The 23,318-nt window shown below is 43.9% G+C and overlaps 1 protein-coding gene across 1 annotated transcript; it reads right to left on the bottom strand.

Annotated features, from left to right (window-relative positions):
• Positions 1-11,773: 11,773 nt before the first annotated feature.
• On the bottom strand, positions 11,774-17,843 carry LOC123169577 (NAC domain-containing protein 75). Its single transcript, XM_044587441.1, has 6 exons — positions 17,482-17,843; positions 17,198-17,390; positions 15,911-16,512; positions 13,294-13,629; positions 13,074-13,175; positions 11,774-12,599 (listed from the first exon to the last, which is right to left on the bottom strand). Exons 1-6 carry the CDS (start codon positions 17,632-17,634, stop codon positions 12,519-12,521), a joined length of 1,467 nt encoding a protein of 488 aa, XP_044443376.1. The 5' UTR covers positions 17,635-17,843; the 3' UTR covers positions 11,774-12,518.
• Between the last annotated feature and the right edge of the window lie 5,475 nt (positions 17,844-23,318).

The following is a 23,318-nucleotide window of genomic DNA, read 5'->3' as shown; positions in this document are numbered from 1 at the left end:
GTTACAACGTTCGGACACACCATTATGTTGTGGTGTTCCAGGTGGCGTGAGTTGTGAAACAATTACACATTGTTTTAAATGAAGGCCAAACTCGTAACTCAAATATTCTTCTCCATGATCAGATCGTAGAAACTTTATTTTCTTATTACGATGATTCTCCACTTCACTCTGAAATTCTTTGAACTTTTCAAATGTTTCAGACTTGTGTTTCATTAAGTAGATATACCCATATCTGCTCAAATCATCTCTGAAGGTCAGAAAATAATGATACCCGCCGCGTGCCTCAACACTCATTGGACCGCATACATCGGTATGTATTATTTCCAATAAGTCATTACCTCGCTCCATTGTTCCGGAGAATGGAGTTTTAGTCATCTTGCCCATGAGGCATGGTTCGCAAGTATCAAATGATTCATAATCAAGTGATTCCAAAAGTCCATCTGCATGGAGTTTCTTCATGCGCTTTACACCAATATGACCTAAACGGCAGTGCCACAAGTATGTTGCATTACCATTATCAACTTTGCATCTTTTGGCATCAATTATGAATATGTGTATCACTATGATCGAGATTCAATAAACCGTTTACATTGGGTGTACGACCATAGAAGGTTTTATTCGTGTAAATAGAACAACAATTATTCTCTGACTTAAATGAATAACCGTATTGCAATAAACATGATCCAATCATATTCATGCTCAATGCAAACACCAAATAACATTTATTTAGGTTCAACACTAATCCCGAAGGTAAAAGGAGTGTGCGATGGTGATCTTATCAACCTTGGAATCACTTCCAACACACATCGTCACCTCGCCTTTAACTAGTCTCTGTTCATTTTGCAACTCCTGTTTTGAGTTACTAATCTTAGCAACTGAACCGGTATCAAATACCCAGGGGATACTATAACACTAGTAAAGTACACATCAATAACATGTATATCAAATATACCTTTGTTCACTTTGCCATCCTTCTTATCCGCCAAGTATTTGGGGCAGTTCCGCTTCCAATGACCATTTCCTTTGCAGTAGAAGCACTCAGTTTCAGGCTTGGGTCTAGCTTTCGGTTTCTTCATGGGAGCGACAACTTGTTTGCCATTCTTCTTGAAGTTCCCTTTCTTTCCCTTTTGCCCTTTTTCTTGAAACTAGTTGTCTTCTTTAACCATCAACATTTGATGCTCTTTCTTGATTTCTAACCTTCACCGATTTCAGCATCACGAAGAGCTCGGGAATCGTTTTCGTTATCCCTTGCATATTATAGTTCATCACGAAGTTCTAGTAGCTTGGTGATAGTGACTAGAGAATTCTGTCAATCACTATCTTATCTAGAAGATTAACTCCCACTTGATTCAAGCGATTGTAGTGCCCCGACATTCTGAGTACATGCTCACTAGCTGAGCTATTCTCCTCCATCTTAAAGGCAAAGTACTTGTCGGAGGTCTCATACCTCTTGACACGGGCATGAGTCTGAAATACCAATTTCAGCTCTTGGCACATCTCATATGCTCCGTGGCGTTCAAAACATTTTTGAAGTCCCGGTTCTAAGCCATAAAGCATGGCGCACTAAACTATTAAGTAGTCATAATATCGAGCTTGCCAAATGTTCATAACGTCTGCATCTGCTCCTGCAATACGTCTGTCACCTAGCGGTGCATCAAGGACATAATTCTTCTATGCAGCAATGAGGATAATCCTCAGATCACGGACCCAGTCCGCATCATTGCTATTATCATCTTTCAACTTAGTTTTCTCTAGGAACATATCAAAAATAAAACAGGGGAGCTATATCGCGAGCTATTGATCTACAACATAGATATGCAAAACTATAAGACTAAGTTCATGATAAATTAAGTTCAATTAATCAAATTACTAAAGAACTCACACTTAAATAGACATCCCTCAAGTCATCTAAGTGATACGTGATCCAAATCCACTAACCCATGTCTGATCATCACGTGAGATGGGGTAGTCATCAATGGTGAACATCTCTATGTTGATCATATCTACTATATGATTCACGTTCGACCTTTCGGTCACTAGTGTTCCGAGGCCATGTTTGTACATGCTAGGCTAGTCAAGTTTAACCCAAGTATTCTACATGTGTAAAACTTTCTTACACCCGTTGTATGTGAACGTAGAGTTTATCACACCCGATCATCACGTGGTGTCTCAAAATGAAGAACTGTAGCAACGGTGCATACTCAAGGGAGAACACTTTTACCTTAAAATTTAGTGAAGGGATCATCTTATAATGCTACCGTCGTTCTTAGCAAAATAAGATGCATACAATATAAACATCACATGCAATCAAAATATGTGACATGATATGGCCATCATCATCTTGTGCTTTTGATCTCCATCTTCAAAGCAACGTCATGATCTCCATCGTCACCGACTCGACACCTTGATCTCCATTGTTGCGTCGTGGTCCTCTTGCCAAGTATTGCTTCTACAACTATCGCTAATGCATAGTGATAAAGTAAAGCAATTACATGGCGTTTGTATTTCATACAATAAAGAGACAACCATAAGGCTCCTGCCAGTTGCCGATAACTTACAAAACACGATCATCTCATGCAATAACGTATATCACATCATGTCTTGACCATATCACATCACAACATACCTTACAAAAACAAGTTAGACGTCCTCTACTTTGTTGTTGCAAGTTTTACATGGCTGCTACGGGCTTCTAGCAAGAACCATTCCTACCTACGTTAAAAACCACAACAGTGATTCGTCAAGTTTGCTATTTTAACCTTCTTCAAGGACCGGCCGTAGTCAAATTCGATTCAACTAAAGTAGGAGAAACAGACACCCGCTAGCCACCTTTATGGAAAACTAGTTGCATGTCAGTTGGTGGAACCGGTCTCATGTGCGTGGACATGTAAGGTTGGTCTGGGCCGCTTCATCCCACAATACCGCCGAATCAAAATAATACATTGGTGGTAAGCAGTATGACTATCACCGCCCACAACTCTTTGTGTTCTACTTGCACATATCATCTACGCATAGACCTAGCTCATGATGCCACTGTTGGGGAACGTTGCATGGAAAACAAAAAAAATTCTACGCACACGCAAGATCTATCCATGGAGATGCATCACTACGAGAGGGGGAGAGCATCTTCATACCCTTGAAGATCGCTAAGCGGAAGCGTTTATCAACGCGGTTGATGTAGTCATACACCTTCACGATCCGTCCCGATCAAGTACCGAACGTATGGCACCTCCGCGTTCAGCACATGTTTAGCTCGATGACGTCCTCGCCTTCTTGATCCAGCAATAGGTGCGAAGTAGTAGATAAGTTCCGGCAGCACGACGGCGTGGTGACAGTGTTGATGAAGAACAATCTCCGCAGGGCTTCGCCAAGCACAATGGAAACTATGATGGAGGATAAACTAGAGGGACGGGGTGGCCGGCACACGGCTTGGTCTATCTTGATGTCTTCCGGGTGCTAGCCCTGCCCCTCTATTTATAAGTTGAGCTCTGGGGTCGAAACTTGGATAAAGAGCCTCCTCAAAGTCGGTTTTGCCCGCAAGGAAGAGTCCTTCTCGGACTTCCAGGACCAGACGCCACAGTCCTTGGCGTCTGGCCCATACGCCATGGGCCTCGGCGTCTGGCCGAGGGCCGGACGCCAGGGTCTCTGGCGTTTGGCCTCCTGGCCTCTGCAAAACTCCTTTTGCACCGACGTAAAGCCCCGTGGGCTTAACCCCTTGGCCTAACCATATCATCCAATATATCAATCTTTACCTCCGGACCATTCCGGAGCTCCTCGTCATGTTAGTGATCGCATTCGGGACTCCGAACAACATTCGGTCACCAACATACATAACTCATATAATACTATATCATCAACGAACGTTAAGTGTGCAGACCCTACGGGTTCGAGAACTATGTAGACATGACCGAGACACCTCTCCGGTCAATAACCAATAGCGGAACCTAGGTGCCCATATTGGCTCCTACATATTCTACGAAGATCTTTATCGGTCGAACCTTATGACAACATACGTAATTCCCTTTGTCTATCGGTATGTTACTTGCCTGATATTTGATCGTCGGTACCTTCATACCTAGTTCAATCTCGTTACCGGCAAGTCTCTTTACTCGTTCCGTAATACATCACCTCGTGACTAACTCCTTAGTCATTTGCTTGCAAGCTTATGACGTGTATTATCGAGGGCGCCCAGAGATACCTCTCCAATACTTGAAGTGACAAATCCTAATCTCGATCTATGCCAACTCAACAAACACCTTCGAAGATACCTGTAGAGCATCTTTATAATCACCTAGTTACGTTGTGACGTATGATAGCACACAAGGCATTCCTCCGGTATCCGGGAGTTGCATAATCTCATAGTCGAAGGAATATGTATTTGACATGAAGAAAGCAATAGCAACAAAACTGAACGATCATTATGTTAAGCTAACGGATGGGTCTTGTCCATCACATCAAATGATAACTCATGTCAATGGTTAGGAAACCTTAACCATCTTTGATCAACGAGCTAGTCTAGTAGAGGCTTACTAGGGACACAGTGTTTGTTTATGTATTCACACATGTATCAAGGTTTCCGATCAATACAATTCTGGCATGAATAATAAACCTTTAACATGAATAAGGAAATTTAAAATAACAACTTTATTATTGCCTCTAGGGCATATTTCCTTCATGTGGGACCTGGTCCAGGTAGAGACTTGGATGGGACACCCGGCATTTAGATGTTAGGCTTTGGTGTGATGTCCTTTTGGTATTAGGCCCGGACATTCGGCACACCTTCATCAAGGGGATAGGAGTAGGAACAGCGTTGGCAAGATGGTGGCTTCAGGATTATTGATGTATCACCTTGTATGGTCTTTGTGAATAATTAATAATATAGCTGCATGCATCGTCCAGATGCAGAGGCAGGGGGTACATCCTCCTTTTCCAAGAAAAAGTGAACTGCTTCCCTGGCATACTTGCTTCGCAAAGTGCAAACTGTCAATACCAACATTGAACAAAAAAGGCCAATATGTACCAGTATACCAAAACGGTCATTTTTACCTTAGGATTTCGATAACCGCCCCCCCCCCCAAGCATGGAGCAATTCACAAAGGGATGCATGTTTATTCTCATCTTGGGAAGTCCCATAGACTGCAATAAGACTCCATGTAAATTTTTCATCCCTAGTTTGGAGGTAAATTTTATATGAAATTCACCAACCAAAAAGGCTAACAAGTTCATAATTGTAGTTTGGATTTCGAGTAAAGATTTTTCCTGGCCTCCCTCAGGGTCGGAGGGGAGTAGACAATGCCATGTGAAGTTGAAACCCCCTAAAAGGTGATCGAGGACATGCACAAGGAAATCACGTCTAGCAGCCTCAGAAATTGCCACAAAGTCCAACCTGAATTCGCGCACACAATCACCGATGTGTTTATATGTATCCATTTCTATCCCAGAACATGCCTTCCATGTGGAATCTCGTGGTGGAGTGATAAACTTTTCCTTCTTGTGCGGTTTATTATTTCTTTTTAGAGAAATGAAACTTAGACTTACACGATGACATTGTGAAGTCACAAAACATGGGCCTAGGTCTTACATCGTCGGATCCAGCCATCTCTCCCTCGCCGCCATAGGCAGGTGTCGCCGGGCAAAGCCCGTGTGGCGTCGGCGGTGGCGGGGGCCCCCGTTCGTGTCATCTCGTGACACCGGGGCTACTGGGGGTACTCGACCGAGGAGGTAATGGTCGTCGCGGCGAGATGGCGCTAGCGGGTACGGTGAGCACGCGGTTGGCGCGCGGAGGCACGTGGTGCGTGGGCTCAGGCATCACTAGAGTTGTCTGTCGCAACGCTGTAGCCGGAAGATCATGGGCGCGCTCCAGGGTGGTGCTTGGCGTCGGCCTTGCGTCACGGATCTGCAGGGCATGTGGCATGGGAGTCCAGCAGTGGGCGCCACTAGCGCAGATCTGCCGGTCAAAGGCCTTGCAGACTCTGTTGACCTGGTGGTCGCCTGGTGGCCAAGTGGTCGGTGTTGGGGAACGTAGTATTTCAAAAAAAATCCTACGATCACGCAAGATCTATCTAGGAGAAGCATACAACAAGCAGGGAGAGTGTGTTCACGTACCCTTGTAGACCGAAAGCGGAAGCATTTAGTAACGCGGTTGATGTAGTCGAACATCTTCACGATCCAACCGATCCAAGCACCGAACGTACGGCACCTCCGTGTTCAGCACAGTTCAGCTCGATGACGTCCCTCGAGCTCTTGATCCAGTTGAGGCCAAGGGAGAGTTCCATCAGCACGACGGCGTGGCGACGTTGATGATGAAGTTACCGGCGCAGGGCTTCGCCTAAGCACTACGATGATATGACCGAGGTGTGTAACTGTGGAGGGGGGCACCGCACACGGCTAGGAACAATTGATGTGTGTTCTAGGGGTGCCCTCCCCACGTATATAAAAGAGGGAGAGGGAGGGAGGTAGCCTAGGGCGCGCCCAAGTAGGCGGATCCTACTTGGGCCCCTAGTCCAATTCGCCCCCCCTTACCATATTTGGACAAGGGGAAAGGAAGGAGGGGGGAGGGGAAGGAAGTAGGAGTCCTACTTCATACTTTCCTTTTCCTCCTCTCCTTTCCCTTTCTCCCCACGTGGCTGGCCCTATAGGGGGCGCACCAGCCCCTTGTGGGCTGGTGTGTTCCCTTACTTGGCCCATTAAGCCCATATCTTTGTCGGGGTTGCCCGGAACAACTTCCGGTGACCCGGTATCACCCGGAACACTTCTGGTGTCCAAATACCATCGTCCTATATATGAATATTTACCTCTCGACCATTTCGAGACTCCTCGTCATGTCCGTGACCTCATCCGGGACTCCGAACAAACTTCGGTCATCAAATCACATAACTCATAATACAAATTGTCATCGAACGTTAAGCGTGCGGACCCTACGGGTCTGAGAACTACGCAGACATGACCGAGACACATCTCTGGTCAATAACCAATAGCGGAACCTGGATGCTCATATTGGCTCCTACATATTCTACGAAGATCTTTATCGGTCAAACCGCATAACAACATACGTTGTTCCCTTTGTCATCGGTATGTTACTTGCCCGAGATTCGATCGTCGGTATCCTCATACCTAGTTCAATCTAGTTACCGGCAAGTCTCTTTACTCATTCCGTAATGCATCATCCCGCAACTAACTCATTAGCCACATTGCTTGCAAGGCTTATAGTGGTGTGCATTACCGAGAGGGCCCGGAGATACCTCTCCGATACTCGGAGTCACAAATCCTAATCTCGATCTATGCCAACTCAACAAACACCTTCGGAGACACCTGTAGAGCATCTTTATAATCACCCAGTTACATTGTGACGTTTGATAGCACACAAGGTGTTCCTCCGGTATTCGGGAGTTGCATAATCTCATAGTCAGAGGAACATGTGTAAGTCATGAAGAAAGCAATAGCAATAAAACTAAATGATCATTATGCTAAGCTAACGGATGGGTCTTGTCCATCACATCATTCTCTAATGATGTGATCCCGTTCATAAAATGACAACACATGTCTATGGTTAGGAAACTTAACCATCTTTGATTAACGAGCTAGTCAAGTAGAGGCATACTAGGGACACTCTATTTGTCTATGTATTCACACATGTACTAAGTTTCCGGTTAATACCATTCTAGCATGAATAATAAATATTTATCATGATATAAGGAAATATAAATAACAACTTTATTATTGCCTCTAGGGCATATTTCCTTCAGTCGGACGGCCAGATTCTGGCGGGTCCAGAGACGTCATATGCTAGCGATGGTGGTGTTAGGTTTTCCTCGTGCCCCTCTCATCAGATCTGTTGTGGATCATCTTTGCACGTGGCTCTCCCCATCGGCTAGTCCAGATCTCCGGCGGAGATGTTCATGGCTTGCCCGGTGGGTGCCGGGGTGGGATCTTGTCCGGGCGAAACCTCTGGCCGTCGACGGCGGCCATGTTGTCAATGACGCTCTAGGCGTCATTTCTGTCCTTGGTGGTGACATGGAGGTGAACTCCTCCTACTCCCTCCTCTGCATGTGCCCAGGTGAAAACCCTAGTTTTGTTGGGAATCGTTGCATGGAAAACAAAAAAATTCTACGCACATGCAATGATCTATCCATGGAGATGCATAGCAACGAGGGGGAGAGTGTGTCTACGTACCCTCATAGACCATAAGCGGAAGCGTTTGACAACGTGGTTGATGTAATCGAACTTCTTCTAGCTCCGACCAATCAAGTACCGAACGTATGACCCCTCCGAGTTCTGCACACGTTCAGCTCGGTGACGTCCCTCGCCTTCTTGATCCAGCAAGAGGTCGAGGTAGTAGATGAGTTCCATAGGCAAGACGGCGTGGTCACGGTGATGGTGAAGTGATCCGCGCAGGGCTTCGCCTAAGCACTACGAAGATATGACCGTGGGAGTAAGTGGTGGAGGGGGGCGCCGCACACGGCTAGGCAATTGTCTTGGGTGTGCTAGGGGCGCCCCCCCCCCCACATATACATATATATAGGTGGGAGGAAGAGGGGAGGCAGCCAGGGCGCGCCCCAAGTAGGATCCGAATCCTACTTGGGGTTTCACAAGTGGCGCCCCCTGCCTTATTTCACCGGAGAAGAAAAGGAAGGGGGAAGAGAGAAAGGAAGGGGGGCCGAACCCCCTTTTCCCTTCTCCCAATTCGGCCTCCTTCCATAGGGGGCGCACCACCCCTTGTGGGCTGGTGTGCTCCCCTCTCATGGCCCATATGGCCCATATATCCCCCCCGGGGGTTCCGGTAACCCCTCCGGTACTCCGATAAATACCCGATACACTCCGAAACACTTCCGATGTCCGAATACTATCGTCATATATATCAATCTTTACCTCTCAACCATTTCGAGACTCCTCGTCGTGTCCGTGATCTCATCCGGTACTCCGAACAACATTCGGTCACCAAATCACATAACTCATATAATATTATATCGTCAACGAACGTTAAGCGTGCGGACCCTACGATTTTGAGAACTATGTAGACATGACCGAGACACCTCTCCGGTCAATAACCAATAGAGGAACCTGGATGCTCATATTGGCTCCTACATATTCTATGAAGATCCTTATTGGTCGAACCGTTATGACAACATACGTAATTCCCTTTGTCCATCGGTATGTTACTTGCCCGAGATTTGATCGTCGGTATCTTCATACCTAGTTCACTCTCGTCACCGGCAAGTCTGTTTACTCGTTCCGTAATACATCATCCTTCAAATAACTCATTAGTCACTTTTTCTTGCAAGGCTTCTTATGATGTGTATTACCGAGAGGGCCCAGAGATACCTCTCCGATACTCGGAGAGACAAATCCTAATCTCGATCTATGCCAACTCAGCAAACACCTTCGGAGATACCTGTAGAGCATCTTTATAATCACCCAGTTATGTTGTGAAGTTTGATAGCACACAAAGCATTCCTCCGGTATCCAGGAGTTGCATAATCTCATAGTCGAAGGAATATGTATTTGACATGAAGAATGCAATAGCAATAAAACTGAACAATCAATATGCTAAGCTAACGGATGGGTCTTGTCCATCACATTATTCTCCTAATGATGTGATCCCATTATCAAATGACAACTCATGTCCATGGTCAGGAAACCTTAACCATCTTTGATCAACGAGCTAGTTAAGTAGAGGCTTACTAGGGACACAGTGTTTGTCTATGTATTTACACATGTATTTAGGTTTTCGATCAATACAATTCTAGCATGAATAATAAACATTTATCATGAATAAGGAAATATAAAATAACAACTTTATTATTGCCCCTAGGGCATATTTCCTTCAAGTTCCACATGAATGGGCGGGCGGAGGCGTCATGACGTCTTCACCTGCTTGGAGGCATCATCTTGGGCATTGAAACGGAGGGTGTGCGAGGTGAGCATGGATGGTTCGTGGTGCCGCGGGTGGTGTGGTGTGGCATCTACCGCGTCGATGATGGCGGGTCTCGGCGACGTGGTGCAGCGGGGTCCTGGCGATGGACATGTGTTGATGGACGCGTGCAAGGTGGTGGTGTTCTCTGGTGTCTCACAAGATCTATGCAATGATCCCTACTGAAGATGGGACGGTGGAAGATGGCGACGGCGTATCCTAGAGCATGCGCATGTGGTGCGTGTTGTGGGACGCCTAGACCGGTTGGTACTCTCAGCTTGCTAGGCAGGCGGCTTTTTGAGGCCACTGGATTAGATGGTGTCCGTTGGTTCGGTCAGGGCACATCTTTATACTTAAGTGTTGCGACTTTGTTCGCCGCGAAGGTGGCTTTGGGTTGATCTTTGTATTTATTTTGTCAGTTTGTGTTGAATAAAGATGGTTGCATGCATCATTTTGATGTAGAGGCTAGGGCGAGAAAAGAAGAAAAAAAAGGTCTTACATCATCAAGTCCAACCAAGTGGGAGAGAAGTAGGCCATCATATGAGGTCGCCAATTCCTCCTCAGTTTTGGGGTGAGCTCGGGGATCAAACACTTAGAAGAACCTTTAATTGGTCGATCTTCACATGTTTAAGCGCCCGACTGGGGCACACACATCCTCCTTGTTCTTTCCCACACCAATCTCAACATTCTTAAATCTAGTGAATGAGATGTGATCTTATTTCACACTTTGTGTCATCGGACACGAAATGTGTTTCGTGTAAACTGTTGAGGTTTTTATGTATTTATGTTACAGAGGCTGGAAGCAGTAAAACTATGTATAAAAAGAAGTTGACGGCTTGACGCAACAGTCTAGCCGGAGGAGGAGCACCTTGCCTGCGGTGGGCCAGCCCAGTCGGCGGCGGTACAGTCAACGGCGGAAGTCGCCACAGCCTGGGAAACGGCATTCTCCTGGGCTGGTTCGGCGCCGATGCTTATCAACCTCACCGGCCCCAACGCCGACGACGAGGACACTTAGGGCAGCACGCCTCCTCGTAGTTTTAAGTTTATTTAATGTCTTAACTTAATGTAAAGGTGGATTGGTGGACTCTCGCCGGTCTTTGTGGTCGGTATTAATGTTTAATTAACGTTTTCAATTTTCAAAATGTTTGCGGTATTTTTTTCGCGCGACCTCAAAAATGGATCGGGCCAGCGTTGGGCGCAAGCGCCGACCCAAACGCGAAAGCGGACATGGGTGTCCCGCCGGGCCGACACAAACGGACAAAAAGCGGACAAAATCGCCGTCCGTTTGAGTCGGCCGGTTGAAGTTGCTCTAACATTTTGAAATGAAACGGAGGCACTCATAGGATCACAGTGACCTGGAAGAATCTGAGAAGGGCAGTATCAGGACCATGCTGCGTGCTCATATTCCTCCTCCACTACACATGCAAAAGTTGTCTTGTAACTTCAACCCTACCAGGAAGCCAGAGCCTAAATAGCAAATAAACACATGCATGCAGTCTGCATGGGAAGCATCCAGTTCAAGTATTAGCCGTCCATGATCCAATCGACTGTTTTTGCAAAAGCTCCGAAAAGATGAGGGGGGGAATATATTAGGAGCAAGAGGTGACATAAAGCCTTTTCGTTTATAGCAGGTGACATGACAAGCTTTTCCTTGCCCCTAGCTAGCTCTCTTCTTTTGCATGTGACAATATCACAAAAAGAATATGGGTAAACATTGATCCTCTCTCATGCATGCCACACTGAGAAGGTTTTGGAACCAAAGATATTCCTCAAGGAAAAAAGGAAGATTTTGGAACTAAAGCCCCCCATCACCTTACTTTGCCATCTTGGTTTGCTTGGACATGGAATATTTCTTCACACATGTGTATCTCGCAAAACTATTAAATAATCTTACATGTAAACAAATGGACCAATTCAACAGGGCATATACCAGCTTTACAAAGGTATCATTTCCTTCTTTTCCCAAATGTTAGCTTCTTTGCTCAGACATGTGTCAAAAAGTAAAAGTAAATTGGTGTACACAGTAATTAACCAATGAAGCAATAGAATCAGAAAGCAAGAAAAAATGTATGGTATACTCCTGATTATTCAATACTAATAGGCTGACAATTGACCGAAAAGATCACGATAAACGATGATTGCCACAATGATTTGCATTGATCAGCGTGAGCAACCACAGCCGACGGTGAACTGACCTTCTCTTATGATGTCATGACCTTTGTTTTATGTACTCTTCTTTTTCTTTTTTCTGTTTCCCCTTTTGCTTTTGCTCAAATATCATCTTTGTCTCTTTAGACATTCGAATTTATGCACTCAGATGAAACTTCCATCCCTCTATCTAGACCCATTGGGAGAAGAGAAAGGTAAATCTAGAGAGGGAGGGGGGGGGGGGTAAAAGCTGGGGTTTGATTTTGTTGGACACTTTGCCTTTTGGGTGTTTCTTGGAAGCCACTCCTCCTATGCTGCTATACCTGTGCTTTTTGGTCTTGTAGACGATTGGTTAAATGTATGCTGATCCTATCATGGCAGTAATGATGTTTGGGCTCGGCTTTGGATACCTCTCCAAGACCGGCTAATGCCTACGGTGCATGGCAGATGTGTTGCTCTTTCACCCATGATGATCCTGGTTGTCAGAAGGCCAGAAGGATGGGTACTGCCACTCTGTGCCCTCCTTGCTCCCTGATGTTTCCTGGAAGAAAAGGAGGGGTAAAAATCAGTAATGTTACAGAGATAAGGAGTTACTCTCTCCGTAAAGAAATATAAGAGCGTTTAGATCATTATTTTAGTGATCTAAACGCTCTTATATTTGCTTACAGAGGGAGTACTTGATATTTGAAAAAAAAAAAGTAGAACAAAGTTTGAGACAGTGGCGTACAACTAGAACATTGTACAACTAGGATGTTAGACCGGTGAAAGTAGCGTTCCACACTTAAAAAAATAGATAACATTGATCTAGTCGTACCGGTCCAATATTCCTAGTTTAACTGCAATGAAGAAAAATGGCACGACAAGCAAGAAGAAGAAAAAATCTAGCAGCACTGGGTACAATAGTAATGCTTCCTTAAATATGTGCGCCATTATTGGTAGTACTACGTATGAACTTCCATTGTTCAACAGCAAAAAGATTTGAAGTGTGTGAGAGAGAGAGAGAAAGATTTCTTACTCCTCCTTTGGACCTCCTCGATGTACATCCCATGATCACCTCTTCGAGGCCAGAAGTCGACCGTCCATCGAACTTTCGCGTTTGGTGTGGCCGCTCATCCTCCTAATCACATTCGTTTTGTGTCACAGAGATTAATCAAACCAAACCGTAAGAATAAAGTGTACACACTTACGTACAACACCAAAAAAAAAAACTGCATGGATCATGCTGGTGAGCTAACCTGATTATGGTAGCTGGGTGCCCCATGACCGTAGGGCTCCGCTGTCGGCGCCGTAAGCACAACCGAGCCCTGGTGGACCGGCGGCGCCGCAATCAGCGTGGCAATGGGGTCCGTCGGCGTGCTTACATGGAACGCCGCTGTCGACGAGCGGTGGTGCTCCTGCTGGAGGCCGGCGTAGTGGTGGTGGTGGCGCCGGTGATCATGCTCGTCCACGACGTGATGCTGCTGCTGGTGGTGGTGCTGGTGGTGCTGATGGTGAAGCGCTGCAGGACGATGCAGCACTCCCTCGTCAGCCCTAACTTGCACCACTTGGTGATCTGATCCTCCCATTCCCACCTGCGTGTATACACATTAGCTGTAAATGCTAATACTCCTCGGAGTATTTGCACGGTACAAATCGTACGTAATAATTAACTACATTGACAAGTATTCCTTTCATTCTAAATTATAAGATGTTTTGGATATTTCAATATGAATTACATACGGACTGAAATGAATGAACAAACACGCTAAAACGTGTTTATATAATAACTTAATTTTGTTACTTCTCTAAAAAAACTTGATAATGTTACACCCAAGCTTCTATTGATGAGTAAACGTCTCACTGTTTGGTAGACAGGGAAAGTGAACAAATTTAGAAAGTAGTGCAAGAGATATTATTCTTAGATCTTATATGTGCTGATACATATATAAACATGTGGGTAATGAATAGACCGTTCGTGCCCTTAATTAGGGTTGCTTGCTGTGTGGACAAAGTGATGCCCTAATTAAGCACAGTATTTGATACTGTGCAGATTGTGGACTGCGGTAATAGAGAACTGACCTACAACCAGTTTGTGTACGTCTTCTTACATCTTAATTAATTGCATGGCATGGAAATATGTGTTACTTCAACCTTGAATGCATGCATGTAGGTCAAAGACATCCATCACTTTAGGTAAGATCTCCACCCTAACTATTACTGTTATCTTCCAGAATTTCCCTCACCTTACCATTATATTAGTTCATTGATCAGATTGTGCTGAATAGACACATTTGCCTTGACACCACAGTGACAACACAACCCTCCCAAACAAAAAGGTTGCATCAAATTCCTACCTACATTTCGTTGATAATAGAAAAGGGAACATTTCATCTCTAACATACCTTCCAACTCCAAATTGAAATAAAGAATATGATGATCGATTTTACAGCATCCAAATTGAAATGAAAAGGACATGAAGCCGATAATGCGAGTTCTCCTGGCTATATAGGTAGGTTGAGGAAGTTGGAATCATGCATACTCTTTAACACAATGGAAGTGTCATGCATACGACAGTTGAGGTTACGATTTGCAATATGATGCTTAATCCGGTGGGCTCAGCAACACTCACAACACAGCGTGTCTACCAGGACTATTAGTGGTGGCTAGCTATTTAGTTTCTGAAGATTGCACATCAGGTTTCCTTGGATGTGCCAAACACACGATGGCATGAGTTATGCCGTAAACATCTATTGGTACCATGTCTTAGTCGCTTCCATACTACTCCCTCCGTTCCAAATTACTCGTCGTGGTTTTAGTTCAAATTTGAACTAAAACCACGACGAATAATTTGGAATGGAGGGAGTACCATATAGCTTGGAAAGCAACAAAAATAAGTCATGCCCCAAACAAATTTAACCAGAAAGCTTCAAAACCACAAATTTTATCTATACCCGGAGAAGCAAAACAAATACACAAAATACATGTAACTTATTGTTTAATAGTATATACTTTCTGTTGATGCGCAAATCACATTATAATGACTTACATCAGTCGATGTGCTCTTGTGTACTCGACAATTCAATATTCGTGATGAATGTCATATCGATGTTTTTGGTTTGACATTGCTCTTCATGAAAGTTTTTTATTTTGTCACTCCACTCTCCCTAGCTACAATATATCTCCCAAATTTTAAAATGACAAAAAACATCCAATAATTTAAAATAATGATTTCTTTTCTTGTGGATCTTTGATGTTTAAACTAGACTACAGTGTGTGGTTCCTCTCCACCTCCTTGCTCTTCCTCCCTACCTTATTGTCGGGAACCGTATAAGGCAAATCCTAAGTTCCGCAACGTCACGAGGGAAGGGGTTGGCATCATCCGTTTAGTGCAAGTGAGACCCTAGACTCGCTAGGTGGAGGTCGTGAGCTCTGGTCATCATCGCACTGTTCAATCGCCACTCGGGTCAACCTCCAAACTCTCTTTTGCGTCCCTCAGCACATCCCTCTTATTCCCTATTCCTCTCTCCATCGGGCATATGCCCGACCTCCGTCCCTTCCTCCTCTCATATCGACATCGGTTGCATGTAGATCCAAAGTGTATTTTTTTTCTTCTGAAAAGGAGGGTATCCCGATCTAGAGTGGGTAGGTGAGTGTTTCACTCTAAGTTGTTCAGTGTGCATTTTCCCTTGATATCTTGTTTATTTTTGGATCCCCCAGTCTCTCCCTCCCCCTCTCCCCACAAGAGTATGTTAGATTGAACGACTGAGGAAATGCCAAAAAAAAAAGCTTATCTTTCATCTAAAAAACATCTCGCACTCGTGCCACAAGCCTGAATCCCCCAACTACTACTAGAAGAGATTGATCAAAACTCACCTCCTCAACGGTGCTTCTGAACTGCGCGAAGCTAAAGTCCTGGATGCGTGTGGTGCCCTGGAATGCGGCGTTGACCATGTCCGACGGGGTCATGCGTACCACCGGTGATGTGCCCGCACTGCCGACCCTCCTCCTCTCCACGGCGGACCTGCCAGTGCTAGATGGTACTGATGCCGAGGCTCCATCCCCAATGCCGCACTGCCTCGGCTGCGTCTGGTAGAAGATCTTAGAGACAACGAGCTCGCCCTCGCGCTCTTCCTCAGACTCACCGAGGTGATACTGGTGCATCACCCAGTTGGTTTTCTCGGGCTTCCGGTGCTTGCCGAAGTTGGTGTAGAGCACCAAAATCTTCTTGCACCCCCTCTGTCGGCCGCCCACAGCCACCGGCCGCGTCTTGCCAGTCTTGTGCCACCGCGTCTCACTCCGCTGCTGCTGTTGCTGCTGCTGGTGTGCTGCACCCGCAGCCGCTGATCCGGCGGAGGAGAGAGTAGAAGCGTCCACGGTCGCCGGCGGCTGGATCTTGCGGCGCTTGCGGGTGCCGGTGGTGTAAGCCTTGGACGGCCGGTGGAAGAAGTGCCTGCTCAGACCGTCCTTGGACACACCTGCATGAGCATGGCCACGGATGTCAGGACGTGCGTGCCACCCGAGGAATAGTCATGTCTGTTTTGGTTGGACGACTTCGAAAAAAAAAAGCGAGAGAAAATAGACAGTGATGCAACTATGCGACATCAGCCCGTCAGCTGTTGGAGGATATAACAACCTTGAGAGGGGGACAAAACCTAACTTTGGAAGCTAGGGGCAGATCTCATGTCACATTTCATTCTGGAGAGAGAGAAATATGCCACGGCCATTAATGCCGTACGTGCAGTATCGAGAGATATGGGTGTACAATATTTCTTCCTTTTGTTCCAAGATTCCTACAGCGCCCTTGAAAATCTACCAGTAATATTTTTCATGTGTATGGAGATATGCGCATCAAGTATTCAAATGCAACTGAAACAAATTCCCAAACCCCAAAGAGAAGATGGTGAATGTATACACAATAGACTGACGAGAACAAAAAAAAAACTTAGCCTGGGCTACGAAACAAGAAACTGAAATTGCAGAACTCCAAAAGCTAAAACATTGTATTTCGAAAGAAAGAAAAATCCCAACAGAAGAAAACACTTTGAAGAGATTGGAAACGTACGGTAGCTAGCTAGAAACAGATGTTTTAGATAGATTATTATTAAAGTTACTAAGCTAGAAGTTAACCTCCAAGCAATAAAAAAAACTATAGAAATTAACCTGGCAGTTTCTCTGGGTGGGTGTAACAGATGCCATCCTCCCCCTCAATGGTGGGTATGAATTCGTCGATGAGAGGGTGAGACGGGGCAGCCGCCGCCCCCGTGCCGCCGGACTGGACTTTCGCCTCCAGATGCTCGATCAGTTCCTGATCCGTCGGGTCGAATTTCACCCCAGCCGGCAGCCCCACCCAATCCTGCAGGCAACATGCATATACACAATGAATCAACAGAAATAAAGCCTATAGCATAACCAAAGTTGTCACGGGCCGGGATCGTGGTATGTACCAGCTTCTGGTCGATCTTGTAGCCGCACCTGGGGCAGCAGCTCGACTCCGACATGTACTTGCGGTGCTCCTCAATCCTCGATCCGATGAGGTGGTGGCCGCCGCTGCTTGCTCCTCCTCCTCCTCCTGCGGTTGCCGTTGCACCGTCGTCCATCTCTCGGTCGTCACCTCAGTTACTCCTGCCAAGAGGACAGTAGCACCTTGCCTGGCTATATCTTCTCAGCCTAAGCATGATCACATGTAAGAGAGAGGATTATTCAGAGGGTGGAGGTAAGAGGAGGAGGAAGAAGGGGACGGGGACAGGAGAGAGAGAGAGAGAGAGAGAGAGAGAGAGAGAGAGAGAGAGGTGGAGAGGAAAGGGAGAGACCGGCCGGGGGGAGGGGGGTGGTGAAGGGGGTTTTGAGGAAGTAATAAAGATTTGGAGACCAGAATTCCATGTGTTGATCGCTTTAACTGAAGGGATAGAGATAGAGAGAGGAAAAGGTTCTCCAGGTACACACGAAACACCTTTGGACACACGCTAGATCAAGCTGTCCCTCCCTAACTCCACCTATTTCATCTCCCAAAAAAAACCTGCACCTATCTCTAGAGAGATACTACCTCTTTTCCAGTTTATAAGGCTTACGTAGATCTGATATCTCTAGGTCGACGATTTGACCAACGTAATACGTTATATCTCATAAAAAATATACCATTAGAAACTTCATTACTTATATTTCTAATGATACAATTTTTATAATACACAATTCATATTAAAGAAAAATTTGGCAACTCAGAATTCATGTTAAGTTGGTAAAACTGAAGAACTAGGAGTATGCCCAGGACTGCTATGCATGCACACTTCTATTGCTCACTTAATGCTGCTCCTAAATATAAAATTAATTCTGTTGATACTAGAGTGATACTCAAGGCTAATATGAATCACAATTTTGGGCATTGTATTTTCTAAATATAGGATATATTGCAGTATTGATTGGCGCAGTCATCCTGAATGGTTCGAGAAAATTAGAATGTTTTTATATTGGACATATTGCAACGTTTTGGGTATATTTAATTCTTATACTAAATAGTTTTACTGGCACAAAATTCAGAACAAAATATATTATTATAACATAAACACATGTTACATGCTAGTAAGTGTTTTTTTGCGGGTGCTATATGTGTTTTATATGAATAGGATAAGCATACCCTCTGTGCCAGCTATATTACAAACCCCAGTTAGATATTAGATTAAATTCTAAGTCACCAACTATTTTGTATTGTTGTGAGGTGTCCGTGTTGCCAAGATTTATCTTTGGCCAATAATTAGTTAAAAAATATGAGGATATTCATATGTGAGAACTAACTATTTGTCAGACTAGAATAAGTCATGGAATTGTCCACCTTACATTTCTCGGTGGAGAATTGTTGTGAAACTTATGTTATTCAGAAATGGAATATCTATTTAATTAAAACACTAAATGTTGAAATGTTGCATTATTTGTGTTACATGTAAAGGGTGAGCTAGAAAAACTCACATAAAAAGAAACACTTGAAAACTATCACCTTTTTCTGTAGGGGGGGGGGGGGGTGAAAAACAAACTAAAATGATTTATTACACTTCTTTGAAATCCCACAAGCCAACATGCCAATATCAAAGCAAAAAAATGTAGCATGCACTATATTATTTTCCAGAGGGGTGTTTAATTTTTGTCTCGCACATTCACTTCACTCGTACACATTACATCCTTCCCCAACTTTCTCGCTATATAGCTGACACCCTTGTTGACATTTACTCCATCACAACCTCCACCTTTCAGCTCATGAAAAAAAAATTCAACCGCCCGCTTAACCTTTGAACTAAAAATATAAAACTCAAATCAAAATGGTGAAATTTTAACTGAACATATGAACTTTCTATTAACAAATACCAACTCTAGTAACGTCAAATACCGGAAACAAGGGCATCCATACAGTCACCTTATTGGATGCCGGTAGCGTTGCGGGACCTTCCACACTAGAGATATCTTAACCGCTGGATGGGTTGTGGGTATAAAGCAAAGCACTACGAAGGCATCAGATGGGAGAAGGTATCGGTGGATTTTGAGGTGCCGCCAACGAATGAATAGGCAGAAGTGTGAGCAAGGTGGAAAATAATAATAAGGGGAGTATTGAATGAGTAAATAAATGGCTTTGCGGCCTCTTATGATATTCTCCGTATTCAACTAAGGAAAAAACACCACAAAGATGTCAAATGGGAGGGTGTTAGTGGATTTTGGAGGTGCCAGCGACGGTTGAATAGGAATACGCGTGAGCGAGGGCGAAACAATGAGGGAAGTATTGAATGGAGAAATAAATGTGTATGCTACACCTCCGTATGCGATCGGGTCAAGCGCGTAGAATCCCTCCCTATGTGCCAGAAAGGTGGCACATCAAGCGCTCTGATTTTATCAATAAATATCTATGTCTTCAAAATTTTGCTGTCCAATATTAACTACATACTCAAAATTTTAGGGTGCCTGTCAAATATCCTAATATTAGCTCCTGAAAAGCATATTTTTCAGTTTCACGCTTAACCTCTTAAGTAAAAATCAAAACTAAATCAATATGAACTTTAGCTTAACAAATTAGCCAAATGTGCACTCATTTTTTCAAACCAAAAGGCATTGTCGGTAACCCGCAAAAAAAAACATCCTAGCACGAAGCTAAGCACAACTAAGGCATCAGACGAGAGATGGTATCTGTGGATTTGGAGGAGTTAGAAACAATTGAATAAGAGAAGGCGTGAGCGGGAGAGGGGATAATGAGGGAACTATTGAATGGGGAGATAATGTGTGTGCACCTTCATATGATATTCTCCATGTGATCAAATTAAACATATATAGTCTGCCTATGTGCGGAAATGAATGGCAGAACAAGTGGTCTGATTTTACCAACATATATGTGTATTAACTACATACTCAAGAAAGTATTAAACTTTACCTACCAAATATCCTAATATTAGTATCGTTTTATTAGCAAGAACAATTTCGTCATGGATTTGATTTACTTCTCAAAAACACATTCATAATAATTGTGTTAGGGCATGGTCAAAAGATGTGGCTGATCAAGTGACTCTTCGCTCTACCACCCAAGAATATTATTGAGGTGGAAGCACAGAGAACGGAGTGCAGACATATTAGTTATCTCAAATGGGATTTACGGCATAATCGACTAAAATGTCAGGGTCACTACAAACGCCAAAGATAAAAGTTATCCAACTCATACAGGTCTTTGTCTAGAATCATCTAAGATGAAGTTTTTTCTAAACGGCTTGGAAACTGTCTAAGATACCACGATATCAGTGACTCCAAAGGAGACCCCTCTCGAAACTGTCATATATGACATTGAGAAACCATCTCAGATAACATTTTCGGTAGCAAATGAATCATCCTGAATAGTCATATCCTACTCCAAGAGTCACGAGGAATCAAAGCTCTAGAATCGGCCGACCTTGATGACTTGTTGAATTTGTAGTCTCCTGGTGTTCTTATTTTTTTACTCCAAATCATTGTTTTAGGTAATGGTCGAGAAACAATACTGAGCAACACCGGGTGAACCGATTACCGCTGGTAAGTGGAAATGTTGGCCTTTTGGGATGTGCTCACATTTTTGTAACATTTTATGAATTTGCACAGACCTTGTTCGAACATGAATTTTCAATTGGTATACTTGTTTATTGGGGGCACCGGTGACTGTTTACCAGAAAAAACAGCATGTTACCATAACCCTGCTCTAGATACATCATACATGTGGAGTGCGAAGTTTAAGAACTCGGGCTAGTCTAAAAAAACTCAGCTTTTTTCTAGAGACATATACGTTTTTTTCTGTGCATCTGTAAAGTTTCATTAAATAATATGAGGATTTGTTTCTTCTAGGGATAATATGATGATTTGTAAGCTACGTACAAAAGAAAAAACAACTCAGCCCAAGTAGAACAAAAAATAAGCCCATGCTGATATACGTATTTCTCTTTTTCTATACACCATATATGAAAATATTTTTTGAACCAATTTCGTATGTGCGTGTGCGCCGTCCCTGCCCCCACCATCCACACACACAGAGTACCGGCTACCACCACCACATATGAAAATAAGCACATGTCGATATATGTGTGCACACTATTTCCATACGTTTTTAGGCGTGGAAATAAATTTTCAAAAGAGAGAGTAAAGGGCTACCTCGAGCCTGGTAACCAAATGTCGTGTGGGCCATATAATAATTTAGATATCACTTCTAGAAGCAGCTTAGCCCGTGTGGATGCAGACAGAACACTTATTCTTCTTTTGTCACATGCTGCAGGGTTTTGCTAGACAGGAAAAGTACTCCCTCTGTCCCATAGCATAAAAATGTTTTTAACACTAGTGTATAGTGTCAAAAACACTCTTATATTATAGGATGAAAAAGTAAAAGGCAACGAAGGACACGACCCATAGTACCTACTCCTATAAAGGAGCTAAACATGCTAAATAGGTTGGATAATCACCCGACTGTTTGCCTACATAAGTTGCTTTCATTGAAGCTGAACCCTCGGAACTAAACATGGTTGGTAGAGCTGCAAGATCATGCTTAGATAAGTCGGTGAATCTGGTGTATGGCCCATTACCTACATAAGTTTATTTCATAATATGCGCAAGATCATTATTAGTTTGCGCAAATATGAAATGACTGCATGAGTCAGACATGTACTAGTTCTTTTCTCATGTGGTTGAGCTCTGCAACGTTTTGGCTTATTCTGATGACGGTTGAAAACCTAGTACTAATAAAGGTAGTTTATTCTTAACACAGTACAGACGCAAGCGCTCATATATACGCGCACACTCACTCCTATAAACGCACACATGTACACGCTATCTCTATGAGCACCTTCGAAAGACTGGACCGGCATATCATCTTGAGACTTACGATGTCAGCGTAGGCAACCGGTGCAGAGACTTGGGTCTCAAAAGTTGAACAACTGATGTTGTTTTACGGTATACAATAAAACTTTTTAAAATTTTGTTTCTATTGTATTGTATTTGCTTCATGGTTTTGCTGACGCTTCTCTTTCAATATATCAACATGTAGACTTGCGAACTGAGCATAGTTCGGATGGTTATGTTCCTTGTAGTGCAACCAGCTCATCAGAATTCAAGTCCTAAATTTGACACTGGTGCTCACATTTTTCTAAATTTATTTCAGTCTTTCCGGCGATGTTCGTTTCAAAGGTGCTCATAGAGGTAGGGTGTACGTGTGTTCATAAGAGTGAGTGTATGTGGGCATCTGCGATTGTTTTGTGTTAAAAAAAAACATGTAGACTTGACTATCCAAATTAGGAAGCCATCTCCTACTGTGCGCTGCTGCGGTTATATTTGCTCAAAGTATGTTCATATACTACTAGAATTTAACCAGCTAGGTGCCACTTTGTTGTGTTTCTTAGCAGAACATCTTTGTACAAGGCTGTATAGAAGTCTTCAGGCAGGAGACACGTCTGTGACTAAAGTACGTATATACCAAACAACGTTTTGAGATTTCAGCTAACGAAGGTTGGCGTTTGACAATCCGTGCAGGTTCATGGTTATATATTTTTAAACCCTTCACCAGAGGAAGCAAACTGGACAGTTCTTACGTCCAGACAGTAGTAATACAACAAGCATTACCGTGGTAGAGCTGGAATGGAGAAATTTCGTGTTCTAGGTGCGCAGATTCACCCTCCTGCGAGCATCCTGTTAGAAACATAGGTGCAATTTGGCCAACCATATGTAGCAGCTCAACTACTTCGGACAAGAAACAACTAAAGATAAGTCAATGGGAAAACATAACATACCAGGACCCAGAAAA

This window comes from Triticum aestivum, chromosome 7D (assembly GCF_018294505.1).
Source record: "Triticum aestivum cultivar Chinese Spring chromosome 7D, IWGSC CS RefSeq v2.1, whole genome shotgun sequence".
In the NCBI taxonomy this organism is placed as follows: Eukaryota; Viridiplantae; Streptophyta; class Magnoliopsida; order Poales; family Poaceae; genus Triticum; species Triticum aestivum.
The sequence above is the reverse complement of the archived record's forward strand: the minus strand, read 5'-3'. Positions and strand labels throughout refer to the sequence as shown.